The 14,888-nt window shown below is 41.6% G+C and overlaps 1 protein-coding gene across 9 annotated transcripts in view; it reads left to right on the forward strand.

The window, feature by feature from the left end:
• The window catches only part of dab1a (DAB adaptor protein 1a), a 247,672-nt gene that overhangs the window by 170,463 nt on the left and 62,321 nt on the right, over nucleotides 1–14,888 (forward strand). For all 9 annotated transcript variants that reach the window (XM_081606533.1, XM_081606534.1, XM_081606539.1 and 6 more), the window contains one exon: nucleotides 10,612–10,901. In XM_081606533.1, coding sequence (XP_081462659.1) covers nucleotides 10,832–10,901 — 70 coding nt within the window. In that variant the 5' untranslated portion in view covers nucleotides 10,612–10,831. The remainder of the gene's footprint in view (nucleotides 1–10,611; nucleotides 10,902–14,888) is intronic.

Consider the following 14,888-nt stretch of genomic DNA (forward strand, 5'->3'; position numbering starts at 1 on the left):
ATAATCATTTTTATAATGGCTTTCATCAGGTCCCCAGTTACAGATAGCAGTAAAAGTATTGGGATTTTTTTATGACAAAATTACACACACTAAATGTATTTAATCATACTTTCAAATGTATTGATCCTGTCATGGCACCAACGGTGGAGAAAATAGTGTAAGTAATTCTGACAGTCAGTTATTGGGGAATTTCAAACATTACTTGAAAGTTATTGTCGTCACGATAAATCTAATTTCTTATCGAGATTGGAACATTTTCACTAAATAAAATGCCCATTCCTACAAACAAAATTGCATCTTCCATCTCTCTCTTGCTTCCTGATTTTCACAGTTTGTGAGCTGCAGTCGTTTTCCTCAGATTTTTGTTCTTTTTCCATCTCTTTTAAATATGAAGCATGTTGTCTGATGCGATACATTCACACATGAAATGCATGATCCTCTAGCTAGTATAGCAGTTTTGGGTGAAAAAAATTAAGCATCAAGTTTTTGAGCTTGGAGATTTTTAAATCAAGTCCCTTCAGCCACTAGAGGAATGATTTCACCCTGAGATGGAAATGCTGAAGTGCGCCAGCTCGGTTTTGGCATTGTTGAAGCTGGCCTCAAGTTTCCATCTGAGGTTGTTGAAAATCAGTGCACGAAGATGCACACTCATAACTGGATCTGTGGAGTGTTTATTTAATAAATTACTCTGAAGTCAAGATTAGGAAAGTTGTTTGTGATCTTCTCCTATTAAACCTGTGCAAATTGTAGCATCAGCGATTGTATCCTGCATACCTTGATTGTAATAAGGAGTTACTTGAACTACATTTGCCTTTACAACATCTCATATCAGATTACCCATTCTTCTCAGACATCAAAAAGTAATTTTTGCTCTCATATCTGCTGCTCTTTTGGTATTTTTTTTCTTTTCAGTCCATTCTGTGTGTATCTGGGAGGCATTTGATCATGAAAATCTCAGTGGATCAACAGTTTCTGAACCACTAAAACCGTCATGTCTGGTAGCAACAAGCATGCCGCGTTCACAGTCCCTTAAATCCACTTTCTTCCCATCTGGGAGGCAAGTTGTTGTCACCGAGAGTTGCTGCCGTGTGATTGGCAGGTGAGGTACTGGTGTTAACAAGCAATTGAACGGATGTGCTTGATAACGTGGTTGGGGAGCAGATTTGTTCACTTTTCTGCATTTCAAAATATGATGAATAGCCATTATTGTGTATTGGTTAATGGTGAGTTTGCACTACTGACTGGTGAAGTGGCCTTTATGGCGATGGTAGGTTAGATTTATAGAGCAGTGTTTGTGTTTGAAGGACTGAATGTATGGACTGATAGATTTGTAGCCAAAAAAAATGTTTTTTTCTTCTGTTTTATTGTCACTCTAAACATTATAATAAATGCCACAGAAAGGCAGTGATAGCATTTTAACTCCACATTACTCAGCCCCCATCATTCATGCGTTTGTCCTCTGCTCAACCATAAAATTAAACCCTTTAAAACCCCATCAAAATATCTAAAATTGTACTAATGTGTATCTGAAGGCATGAGGAAGCGGTGGTCATGGATGCAGCTCCTGGTATGTGTTTATAATGTGCTCTGGCGGTCATGAAAATCAATTTCCATATTGCTTACGTGGCCCATTTCTGCTTACTACAAGCAGCCACAAATCACTGAATAATTCCCAGTGGGGGTTGGAGGCAAACCTCCGGCTCCACAAGATGCTTCATGTCGAGGAAGATGAGTAACACGCAGGCGTCTGTGGCAGAACGAAGGGACATCTGAATTGATAACTTAAAGAAACGAGGAGAAAGAAAAGACCCCATCTGAATAAAACCTCACTGCTTATGCTATCAGTTAGACCCCGAATTGAGTCCTAAACCCCAGCAGGTGTGTTTTGCTGCCGTTAATCGCCGGGGTGAGTGGCGTAGATCTGAAGGACGTGGCGTAGAGACGCAGTCAGAGAGGTGGAATCAGAGTGTGGCTTTATTAATAAAGGCATAACCACAATCTGTCAGCAAAGCTGCTGCTTCCTCTTTGCATAAAAAAGACTGCCTCACACACACGTCTGAATAGGAACCGATTTACATTTTAGCACATTAACAAGGCAGAGGAGACACACATGCACACGCACACACACACACACGCACACACACACACACACACACACAGTTGTACACTGGGGAGGTGCAGGGAAAACGAGATTCGTTTTCATCTATTTCCCCTTAAAACATGAAAAAGGAGGAATTCCCCATAGACAGAGCAGCTCTTTGATATCTACAGCCTGGTGTCTGTAAATAGGTTAGGTGAAGATGATGATGATGTGTGTGTGTATGTGTGTATATTTTTGTTAGATTGGGTTCGGCACACGTGTCTGTCATCCTATTCCTGGCATGTCATTGTGGGTGGGGAAGTGTATGTGAGCGTGAACGCATGTTTACCTTTTCCTGCTGAGGCCTCTGCTGACTGCTCCCTCTTGTCATTCATGCAGGCGGGGAGTCATGTGGGCTCGACGCCTCGTGTTTCTACGTTTCCGTTGCAGCGTGTTGTTGTCCCGACTGGTGGCCAGTTTTGATTGCATGCTGAACACTCGTGATCGTGGCGCTGGCGTATTTATCCAGTGGAAAGAAGCAAAAAGTGCATCGAAGAGAAGTGTTTGTTGTGACTAGTGTCTATTTCCAGTGGATCAGGCCATCAAAGGCAAACCCAGAGACACATAAGACCACAATCATGCACTCAAAAACGGTTAAGTGCATGATTCGTACATGCAGAAAATATTCATACGTTGGCCCGTCGCAATAAGCAATTATTCAACTAATTGGATAGGAAATTAAAACAAGCTCAATGACTTCCATTTGCATAATTTATCGTTTTTCTCTTTTCGCTCTATCTGCCAAAAGGTGGATGACAAAATCTTTTAGTCTAGTGCTTTGGTCACAACTATCCGTTTGTTTGACGACTTAATAGTTCATGTAATTTGTTGTTTTGTTTATTTTTTTAATATTTAAATTATTTTCCAGTTCCAGGGTTCAGTAGTCATTAAAATGTATTGATCTTTCATTTCATTATTATGCCATAACCATTAAATTACTTGAAAATGGGCTCAAAACAACAAAATCATATAAACGTCATATTTACCATCCAGCTAAATTTGTTACTGTGACAGGTCTATTTAGAGAGACCAGTTCATCCAACTACCATGTTGTCTCCCATATACCTAAAGGAGGAAGTCCCCAGAAATTCAAACCCAGGACTACATTGTTGCTAGGCAACCATGCTAACAACATCTCCACCGTGCAAGAAAAATCCAACCAATTTCTTCCATAAACCACCTAATTAGTTGATCCACTTTTTTTCCCTCCATCTAATCTTAGTGTAAATGCAGGTGATCTGTGAAGGCCTCAGAGGTTCGCTGGAGAATATTAATGAACAAATGGGATCAAAAAGAACAAGGAGCCACACAGACCTGCCAGCGATAAAATCTTGGATAAGTTCTACATCAGTTTAGGTGATAAAACATTGACCAACGAGCTCTGTGTTCAATCCATCATTTGAAAATGGTAACTGGAGGAGCTGTAGAAACTCTATCAACTCCACAAATCTGGGTCTGACTGAAGAGTGACCGGAAGACATTGATAAATAAAAATAATTTACAGTTTGCCACAAGCCAGGTAGGAAACCGAGCAAACTTGTTGAATAAGGTGGCTTATAGGGGAGCAAAACTCAAATTATTTACCTTTTCCCCTCACTACACATTCAGACTTTTTGACTGGCAGAGTCATAGTCCAGACCTAAATCCAATTGATAATCTGTAACAAGATGTGAAAATTGCTACTCCCAGCCATTCTCCTTCTAGTCTGACTGAGCTTTAAAAGAAAAAAGAAGCTTTTGCAAAGTAAAAAGGGAAACATTTTTTCTCTCTTTACATGTACAGAGCTGGAATTACAGCAAATGATTTCTCTGCAAAGTATAAACTCAATACAAATGCACTAATTTGAGTCCCATAAAATCCACATAAACCTTTTCAAGGTACCATATATAATTTCCTCTGCAGTTGTTGGTATGAGGCACATAATTGTTGCCTCCTCCTTTAGAGCAATCATTTCAAATCCAGATATGCGAATGTGATGTAGGAGTGAATTCCACTATTTATACACGTGTCGAACATTCTGCAGCGCCGGTGCGTCAAACTAGTTGGACTTCGGTTTGCAGAACTTTGAATGTCTGCATTTGGACAACTCCCTCTCAGCTGCTGACGGCTGCACTGACCCGCGTTGCTGCGTCTTTGCTCAGCGTCCAGAGGTCAACAACCTCTTTCTTTGGCAAGATCTGCACAAGTCGCTGAGCCGCTGACCAGGTTCGTCAGGTTTTCAGCTCCATCGGCCATGACAGGTGACGGCCGGCCAGCCCTGAATCTATCACACGCTGTGCTGGTCAGATTTCACCCGAATGAGCTGCTGGATGCTTCGGGTCATGCGTGCAGTGACACGGACTTAAACGTCACAACAAGATACGTGCTAACGTGTCATGGGAGTGAAGGGTTTTCTAACTTTAAGACAGCTAGACCTGAAAACCTTGGGCGAAAATCTAACAGTTTGAGTAGATGTGTTACTTATTTTTGTAACTATTGCAGTGGAGGGGGAAAAAATGTCTTTTAGTCTATCGATATGCCATAATTATTATAGCTTTAGTCTTATGGATTGTACTTATTTATACTTGTGTAAAATCAGTGTCTTCCGGCTTTAAAGGAATAGTTTAGATTTTTGCAAGTGAGATTCTGTGAACTTATTATTGCCCACAGCCTTGTTGAAAATAAAGTTTTGGAAATCCTCATTTCCAAGGTTGAATGTTTCTCTTTGCATCTAGTGTCCTAATTTTTCAAATAGAGTTTATTTCAGCGATACGAGTTAACCTCATTAGCTGCTCTGGTGGCTCATTACTATGTAGACCATTAGCATACATGCTAATTCTGTCTCTGTTGTAAACATTAGTTCCAAAACAGCAAAGTGTTGAATGATCGATGGGCAACAGGACTGAACAATATATTGGCAAAATATTGTCATCAGTTAATATTTCAAAGGACTGTTTTTAATGCTTTAGCTTCTGGCTAATATGTTACAAGTGTCATAAGTTCACACTTTTAGTGTCACCCTGCACTAACACTAAATCTGTGTCAGCACACCTGACACAGATTACGCTGCACCAAGTAAAATCAAAGGTTACAAAGAGCTGGGACCATAGATGGCTGGGAGAAGAGGGACAAAAATGTGGATTTATTTACCAGATATTGTAAATAATAGCTCTATTACATGATTTTTTAACATTATGAAACAAATTTTGTTTATTAAAACACATTTAAATAATAAAAATAACCTTGACTTTCAGTGTGGCATGTTTTTTGATGCCAGACGGGACTGGTCCGATCATTTCAAAACGGTACAATGCTATGGTTTATGTGCAAAACCGTCTCTCAGAAACTATATTGAGTTAATAGTCTGGAAGAAGATTCTGGACAGACTGGTTTGAGATAATAGAAAGGAATGAGTAGTTCAATAAATCATCTGTTGTAACCGAGGGATCCCATCGACAGCAGCAGACGACCTCAGCGGATGCTATCTAAGAACAGGAACAGAAAACTGGGGCTGCAGTTCACACAGTCAGCTTGTGAGTTACAAATGACCTTTGCATTAGTGAGCTAATGAAAACTGAAAACATTGGTGAAGTTTTAAAATCTGTTTAAGCTTAAATTATTCAAAAGAAGATGGCAGACTTCAGCTATCAAGTCCTCAAAAACGTACTTTCTGCTCCTATCGTCAGATAGATGTTTGGTTTGGATGAAGGACATAGAAAGAGACAAAGTACGGCGATAAGTAACAGATGTCTCTGGGTGTGACACTGAACTTTGATACACTCTGCATGCGTCTTTCTTTCTATATATATATCTCCATTTGTCCTGGCAATTTTTATATCTCACCCACCCATAACACGTCATGTCCTCCAACCTCCATTAGCTGATCTTTTGCCCCTATTCCTCACTTTTCTTCTTTTACGCTCCGTTTCATTCCCCTCTGCTGTGTGTCTCCTGAGCTGGACGCATTTTATCTTCTGCTGCTCATAAGCGGGTAGGTTTTACATCCCTGGTTTCTTGTCCTGTTTTTTGGGTAAAGCAAACATTAATTGACATTATTCCTCTTCTTGACTTGTGTGCGCGCGTGTCTGTGTGTGGTCGGCCTGTTGATATTTAACTGGGCTTTTAACCACTTGAGTTTTGATTAAGGCTGTGTTACTGTTAAATAGTTAAGCACCTGATGCGTTTCAGAACAGAACATATGCTAACCTTTAAAAACGGCTATCACGGTTGCTCACCAGCGAGCGGAGCTCAAAGGTGGAATGAGATAAGGACTTGATGCGGTGGTGTCATGGTGCAAAGGTTCGACGGGCTTCGGAGAGACAGACGGCTCACATGTGGAGAGAAAACCGGCATAGAGGCGGTCTCTATGATTGTTCATTATTGAGATGGCAGGAGAGCTGAATGAATGGAGCCACTAATTTAACTGAGTCTGATGGACAGAATGCAATTACTCTGAGAGTAGAAAGTGGAAGAAAGGGGAGCAGCGTACAGAGCGGTGCCCCCTTTCCTTTCTCTTCCATCTTTCCTTTTTCTTTTGACTTGTCTGGCAGCCTTTCCCTATAGCTACAGATGATTTCTGGGCTCTGAGCTCCTGTTGGCAGCATTTAGTTTGTGGAGTCGCACACACATATACAGTAGCACACGAGGGAGGAAGGCAGGGAGGGATGTTCACATACGCGCATATGCAGATCTTCACATCACCCTCCCGCCCGGCGCCTGCTGGCAGCCCACCAGTTTCGGCCGTCCAATTTAGCGCTCACTTCTCCTCTCCTCCCCTCTGCGCCTCCGCTGGTTCGGCTTCAGATTGCCGTCTAAATCCAGACCCGCTAAGCCGTGTTCACTTCCTGCTCCGCTGCCACATTTAGCTCATGAGCTGATTCCAGGTCAAACCACCACCACCACCACGCTGTTCCTAGTAACTTTGATAAGATCCTTAACGTGTGTTTTGGCACAAGTTTGCAGAGGTTTTCCACTCTTTTTCCCCCTCAAGTTCAGTCTCACGTTTTCAGCCTTAAATTGACGTTTGTCACGACTGGGACGTTTTTATCATATTGATGCCATCTGGCCTTTAGGTAAGACTGTCCAGCATTAGGTTAGGAATTCAAACCTGTGACCTTTAGCATCACACCAAAAATATGGATTATGTTTATGCATTATGGTTAGTTAAAAGTCTGTTCAACTGGACTGATCAATCATAAATATATATTAGAAAACAATGTCCGACACTAAAACTATTAGTAAGAGATAATGTTCTATTGTGTCCATCTAGTCCTTTGGGATTTCTATATTTAGCACACAAATATGACCGGGATTTATTGTGCAACCTTAATGTGCTTTTGTGTTCACGGAAAAATAATAAAAAACCATAAATTCCTGTCAAATTTTGAATTTCTGATTGAAGCAAAAGAGCTTTTTATTTTATTTTCAAAATCAACTGGATCCGATTTGTCAAAATTGTTTAATTTGAAGAATTTAAAATGCCATAAATGTCATATTCTAAATGTTCAGCACCTAAAACAAATCCAAAAACCTGGTAAACTTTGCTTTAGTTTGCCGATAAAATGTTGCAAACATTGAATGTAAAAGAAAACATTTGCTCCAGTCTGCTTCCTAGATGGTCATTTCTCAAATTAACGCATTACAAGATATTTCATTTTATGCATCAAAACATGTTTCTGATCTTTCATTTTTACAACATTGGAAACAATGTGCTTAAGGCAGCATCCAGGGGAGCTTCCTTTATGTTAGGAAGAATTAATAAAATATATCAAATTCAGATTGTTCAGTATTTCATCAACTATTCCCAGGTCAAAACCGATCTAGTGAATTAACAACAGAGGTAAACAGCAAAGCCAGTTGACTGGTAAATTACTCCGGTGCTTTTTTAATTCTAATTATTCTTAGTTTTTTTTCTCTTCCGATGAGGTTTAAATGTCTTGATTTTGGACTAACAAGCTGCTTTTCTTTAACTCCACATGGTGTCTTAAAGACTTAACACCTAGAAGATAAAAAAACAAAAAACAAAACGGTAAGGCAGAGCCTGGAAAGGCAGGAACAGATGGGGACTTGCTCAGGGGTGAAAGCTGAGGCTCCTCAAACTCCATCCTTTCTATTCTGAATTTACTTCTTGCTTTTTTTCTCTCTCTCTCCCCTTTTGCCCCTTTGCTCATTATCTTACTCACCCACTCTATGTTCCCTCACTCCTCATTTTCTTTCCACTCTGTTCATTTCTCTTCCCACTAACCCCTCTCTCTTCATACTCGCTCTCTCGCCATCCATTTGGTGGAACAGTGCTGCTGATAATGCCTGTAATTGGAGTGACTCACACTTTTCCAGTGTGTTTGGACCAGATAAAGAATATTGTCAGCATTTTGCCGACATGGCCTCTGCTGGCAGAATTAAATGGACTCTGTTCTGTTCTGTCTGCAGCAAATTAAAAGCCTCTCAATTCATCTGTTCTCGCCCGAGGCTTACAGGGGCCTCCTATTCACACTGAAACGCCGTGGAGAGGGGGCGGCACAGAATGAGAGAGATTTCCCTCTTCCCCAAGAAACACCAGCCGTTTGGTTTTGTTCTACCCTGCACCCGGTCGCCGTTTGCCGGAGAACGAGAGAGGAGGAGAGACAGAGAGAGAGACAGAGAGAGAGAGAGGTCGAGACCGGTAGTCTTAAGAAGTGGGGACGAACATCTCAGAGAGTAGTCAGCTTCATTATGTGGCTCGTCACCTTGCAGCTGTCCCTTGCCGTTTTTGTTCCTCGGTATCTCTCGCCAAAGAAAGGAGCTTTTCTTCGAGTGTGCGTGCTCGTAAATGCGCATGTTTGTGAAAAGGAGAACAAACTGTGAGTTTGAGTGCCTTTGGCTGCCGGGTTGTGCAGTCACTGCCAGTCAACACTTCAGATGAGAGTGGAGGCAGATGGGTTCCCAAAGGGGCAGAGGGATGGGGCTTCAGGGCTCACCGGGCTCAGAAAGTTCAACTGGTGTCGGTGTTGAAGAAAGAGGGGTGTAATTTTGCCTTCTGGCGTTTCTGGTTTCTGCTCAGGGTCTTTAGCAAAGATTATATGGGCAATTACACTGTGCAGCCAGAGTTTTGAGAAATGAGCAAGGTAGAAATGAATATTTTTGTAATCTTCCTTCACCATTAAATCTTTCTATTTTCATCCTTAATATACTGTAAGGAGTTCTATTGAGATTAGAACTTGTGGATTAGTTTTTGTAATAAATGGTGATATTTGATGTACGTCAGACGTTTGATCATATTTTGCCGTCATCCTGGTGTGTAAATAAACATAATCCTTGACAAATATATGTTACCACCATGCCAACCTGTCAAAACCTACAAATAAATTTAATTTATGAAGAAAACAGGAACCAAACTGATGTGTGTGAGCAGAAGCAAAGAGCTGGAATTTGCCACCGTGATCATCACTGCTTTGGCAGGGACTAACCCACCCGGATATTACTCACCCCTACTCACAATTTAACCCTTACAGCAGCATATTTTTTTTGTCCCAAACAAAGTTTCTACAGATTTACCTTTCTATGACGCTCCAACATGAGATGAACTATTTTAAAAAAGCTAAAATGTTCAAAATGGGCACAGTTTATTTTTTTCAAACATTTTGTTCAGCCGGACACATACAGATTGTCTCTGAGTCACGTCTTACTCCTGTTGCAATGTTTTCATCTGTATCGTTTTGCTGAAGCGCCAGACTAACATTAGCACGCTTACTCTCTTTTTTTTTTTCTTCTTAGAACTCATTGCTGGAGCTATTTCAACGTGATTCAAAGTAATTGTGGGAGCAAACTTCACAGAAAAAGCTGTTTGATGAGAAATTTAATGAAGAGTGTTTCAGCTGAGCAAAAAGACATGCAGGCGGTCAGAGCTGCAGCAGCTAACACGCCATCAACGTTAGGGACAGGGAGTTTTTAGCCAGATCCTGATTTGATTTAATTATGATGCTAAAGGCTGTAATGTCATTGTAAATCATTCGTTGCCCCCACCCCTCTACCCAAAGCAATGCTGGTGATTTGCCTGTTTTTGACTTATTCCTGCTTCAGCCAACGTAAGAAGTCATCAGCAGCGCCCTGCAGAACACGGTGCGATGTGGAGTGACTGAGCAGACTAATTGATTTAGAGGTGTTGGTTAATAAAATCTCACTTGGCACCAGGCATAAAACTTCTGTCTAAATGTTAAGTAGTCACACTTCTAAACTCTTAAAAATTAGCTTTGTAATTAAAGAATGAAGTGCTCGCTGGAGAGGTGGGTTGTTCTTCAGTAAATGTCCTTGCTGAGCCGCGTTATTGACAGAAAGCACAAAGTGGAGAGCAGGTCTCTCTACTCCGTTACCATGGGCAACGTCTACTCAGGGCAGATCAGAAACGAGCTCATTCTCATGCCTGCTGATAACCCTTGCTTGGTTTCGCCCGCTCTGGGTAAGCACGACCTAACAAAAGCAAACCTGTTTGTTCCTGTCTGTCTCTCTTGCTCCAGATCTCCGTGGGTGTGTGTGGGATGTTGTGTCAGGGCTGAAACCCATCCCTCTCCCATGAGCCTGTGTGCCCACACACACACACACACACGGCGCCTCGACGCACGCACTCGGCGCCCACGCACCCACAGCCGGCACCGACGCTGTGAACTGGACCCTCGGAGCCCGGCGGAGCCCAGCCGAGCCAAGCGGAGCCGAGTCTAGCCCACTTGGAGCCTGAGGATGTCAACAGAGACGGAGCTCCAGCCAGCGGTCAGGCCCAGCAGCGTCAGACGGGACTCCAGGAGGAAAGGTAAGCAGAGGGCTAACGTTTGCTCAAGATACGAGTTATTACAGAGTGATCTATATTGTTTGTTAGGATCTCGATTGGAATAAATTCAGATTTTATTTTTTACTTGTTTTTAGTAACCTACCAGAATTCAATGTTTTATCAAATTTTGCTGTTCATAGTTCTTAGATTGCAGAACAATTCATACCCCTAATGCTTTTTTTTTTTTTTTTTTACATTTGGTTAAATTTCAATTATAGACTTTGTTGTGATTTTATTTGATAGGTCAATAAAACAAATTGCATTATTATAATGTGGATTTTTTAAAAAAGTTTTTAAAAGTTATTCAAAGTAAAATGTAGCAATCCCCTTTACTCTGATACACCAAAATAAAAATCTGTGCAACCAGTTGGTTCCAGATGTGACCTTGGCAGTAAGGTCACGTCTGAGGCCTTGTGCTCTGTGAAGGCCTCAGATGTTTGTTGGAGAACATTTGTGAAAAAAAATAAATAGGTCAGGGATAAAGTAGATAAGCTTAAAGTAGCATTTTCAAAAATGATTGTTGAAAGAAAGCCACATTTAAAGTTTGTAACAAGTCATTTAAAAAACAAAATATATCAGAGAATCTGCTCTGGTCAGATCAGACCGAAACAGAACATGTCAGCGCTGAGTGGTTGAAAACTAACATTACTATGAGAACACCTCATTTTCCCCTGAGTAGGGCATGGTGGCAGCATTATGCTGTGGGAATGCTTGTTCAGCAGGAACAGCTGGTCAGGATTTTAAAAACAATATGGACGTTTTAGGATAACAGAGCTCTTCTGAAGGAAACTTAGAGGCTGAAAAAGACTTGAGTTTGAAGGTCAGGTTCACTGACCCTAAACATTACATCATGGGCTATGCTAGAATAGTTTAGATCAAAGTTTTTATGGCCCAGTCAAAGTCCAGACCTAAATCTAACTGAGATTAAGTGGCAAGACTTGAAAACTGATCTTCATAGATGCTCTTTGCTCAGTTTGAGTTTAATGTGTTGACTCAGCAGGACTTTATATTCCTCTGTAACACTCAGGAATGCTGGTCTACCAGTTGGTTAATCAAAAAAACAAAAAAAAATAAACAAACAAAAACAAGTCGAAAACGATATGCAGAAATTTTTAGCTATTATGTGACAAATCTGAAAAGTTCAAGGGTTGTAAATATCCTCCGTAATAAGCCACCATGCACTTTCTTTAGCTGCATTTGTTTGTTAGCTTCCGTCTTACTGGCTGGTAAAATGATGAGAGGCAGACACCGTCGGTAGAACAGCCAGCTGTGGGGACGCTGCGTGCAGTGAGGAGTCCAGATGTGAAAACCTCCAGAGGCGAGCAGCCAGCAGGTGTAAAGCAGCGGGCCTGGCCGGCCTCAGGGCAGAGGTGACGGCGCCTTGCTGCACGGCGCCACCTGCCCGTCTGCTAGAGCGACGCCCCGGCGCCTCCTCCAGATAAGCATCTGATTGATGTTGCAAGAACTCCGGACGCTGTCGGGGATGACACTTAATGGATCTGCGCGAGCGCGCGGGATCCCACACACTCGCTATCACCTGGAGCAGACGCCTCATTGGGCCCGGCGAGCTTCAGCTCCCGCAGACGAGCGCCGGTCGTCCCAAGCACAGAGAGTGAGGGAAGGCTGAATGCCTCTCATGTCCTATTTAGAACAAGCATTGTTCTGCTGCAATGGAGATCATGTTCATCATTCAGACTGCTCTCCGTATTTGGAAGACACATACACACACACACACACACACACAACAGTGCTGGGATAGAAGCCCAGAAGAGCATATGAGAGGGAAGATGAATGGTTTGCTTTCCGCTTTGAGACTTGAGGGTTTGTTCTCGCTGTCTTTCTCTTTTCATCTGCACACACACACACACACACACACACACACACACACACATATTTTCACACACAAATCACCTTATAACTTGTCTTTATTTGTATCTCTTTTTTGTACAAGTGGAACGAAGGATTTGCTCAGCTACAAAGCTTTGCTCACACAGGATGTATTCATCTTTCCTCTGATCTGGGTCAGTCTTCCCAGAAGACGCACTCGCGTACACGCAATCACTTGGAGATGGGTGATGAAAGCCAAACGCAATCACGCACCACACACGCGCTTCGAACGTGCTTGTCTGTGGGAATGAGGAACTTCGTTGGCGTGCGTTGCGTGTGGGACCTGTAGCCTATTTTTTTCCCCTTTCTTCTTCTTCTTCTTGCAGCGCTCATGCTCGTATCTAGCCAGCTGTCTATTTTCTGTCTCGTCGGAGAAGCTGAATTTAAATGAAAATAGCCCTGCTGAATCACTGATCTTCATTAGGATATAAACGCTTGTTTTACTGATGTGAAAATCCCTGCCGGATACACCCCTCTCATCCCCCCGCCCGTCGGTCTTCAGACACCCTTCCTTTCTCCTCCCACTCCTCAGACTCCGACATGACCTTGTCCTGGATGTGTGAAACTCGGAGCAGAGAAGGATCATGAAGAAAGGGAGAGAGTGAGAAAAGACTAATGAGTCGGTCTGAATGAGAGCTTTTTAATCTCAGCCCTTTGTTTCACAGCCCTGCGGAGACGAATGTGATGGAAGAAAACCATCGGACCGCTACGTGTCACACATTAATCACAGCGGCACCGTGCGCTTGGCCGATGCGTCGCTCTTCTTGTGCGCCTGTGTGTTGATTTTTACATGTAATTATGACTCAATTGAGGGAAAACTTATGGGTTCCAGAAAGTCGTAATCTTTGAACTCTGCCATTGACGCAAACTGACCTGAAGAACCTCAGCTTCAGCTGCAACGAAACCAGTCCACCACGCTGGTCAGATTTTAATATTTAACCCTCATGTTCATAATTAATCCATACACAAAACCTACTTTGGTCTGGTTTCCAGTGTGAATGTCTTGGTAGACTTAAAATAACTTATAAGTAACTTTTCAGCAAGATATAGAAGAAGCTTGTGTTAAGTCAGTTTCTTAATATTGATGAAATATTTCTAGTTCCATTGGCAGAATATTTCACTTGTAATATGGGAAAAATGTCTTGCAAAAAGTGAAATAATCTACCAATGGAACAAGTACTTTTTTATCAATATTGAGAAATTATCGACTTAGCTCCTATATCTTACTGAAAAGTTACTTGTAAAGTAGTTTTGTCTTATTTCAAGTGTACTAAGATAAACTAGACCAAAATGACTTGGTAATATTTTGGGATTTTACAGCCAACTACGTCACTTGAACTTTAATAGAAAATCACATTACAACCACAAAGTGTTTTTGTTTTTTTATGTGATAAACATAAAGTGAAGGAGGATAGAAAATTATCTTTGGTTTTCATATTCAAATTACAAATGAGTCACAACAGAGTCCACCTGGTTGCAATGTTATCTCAGTATAAACCCAATTGTTCTCTGAAGGCCTCAGAGGTTTTTGAGAGAACCTTAGTAAACAAACGGCATCACAAAGAGGAAGGAACCCACCGGACATATCAGAGTTGGTGATGTTTAAAGCAGGCTGAGGTGATAAAACAAAATCACAAGGTCTGAATATCCCTCAGAGCTCTGTCCATTCATAACCTAAAAGAGGAACATACATGGTGCTACTGTAAACCTACCAAGATGTGACCCGTTGGCCTGAACTGACAACATGGAAAAGGAGAGAACTAATCATGGAAGAAAAAATAGCTAAAAACATCTCATGTGCGAGAAAACATTAACAATCTATAAATCTGGAAGAGCAGCCTGAAGGAGGTAATCAGACTAAAAAAATTTCAAGATTCCAAATAAATATGTGTATTTACTAGTTGCCAGAATAGTAAGAGAGAGTTTTGGAAATGTATGACTCTTTCTTTGTCAGAGAATGAGGAAAAGGCTTTGTGTTTTCACGCAGCCTAAGTAAATATCTGCTACTATGTTTTTGCCTGCTATATAAAATCCTGACAAATACTTCTGCGAGGTGCTGCTCCTCTCTCCTCCTCCCCCTGG

Source organism: Poecilia reticulata, chromosome 4 (assembly GCF_904066995.2).
Source record: "Poecilia reticulata chromosome 4, P_reticulata-male-v2, whole genome shotgun sequence".
In the NCBI taxonomy this organism is placed as follows: Eukaryota; Metazoa; Chordata; class Actinopteri; order Cyprinodontiformes; family Poeciliidae; genus Poecilia; species Poecilia reticulata.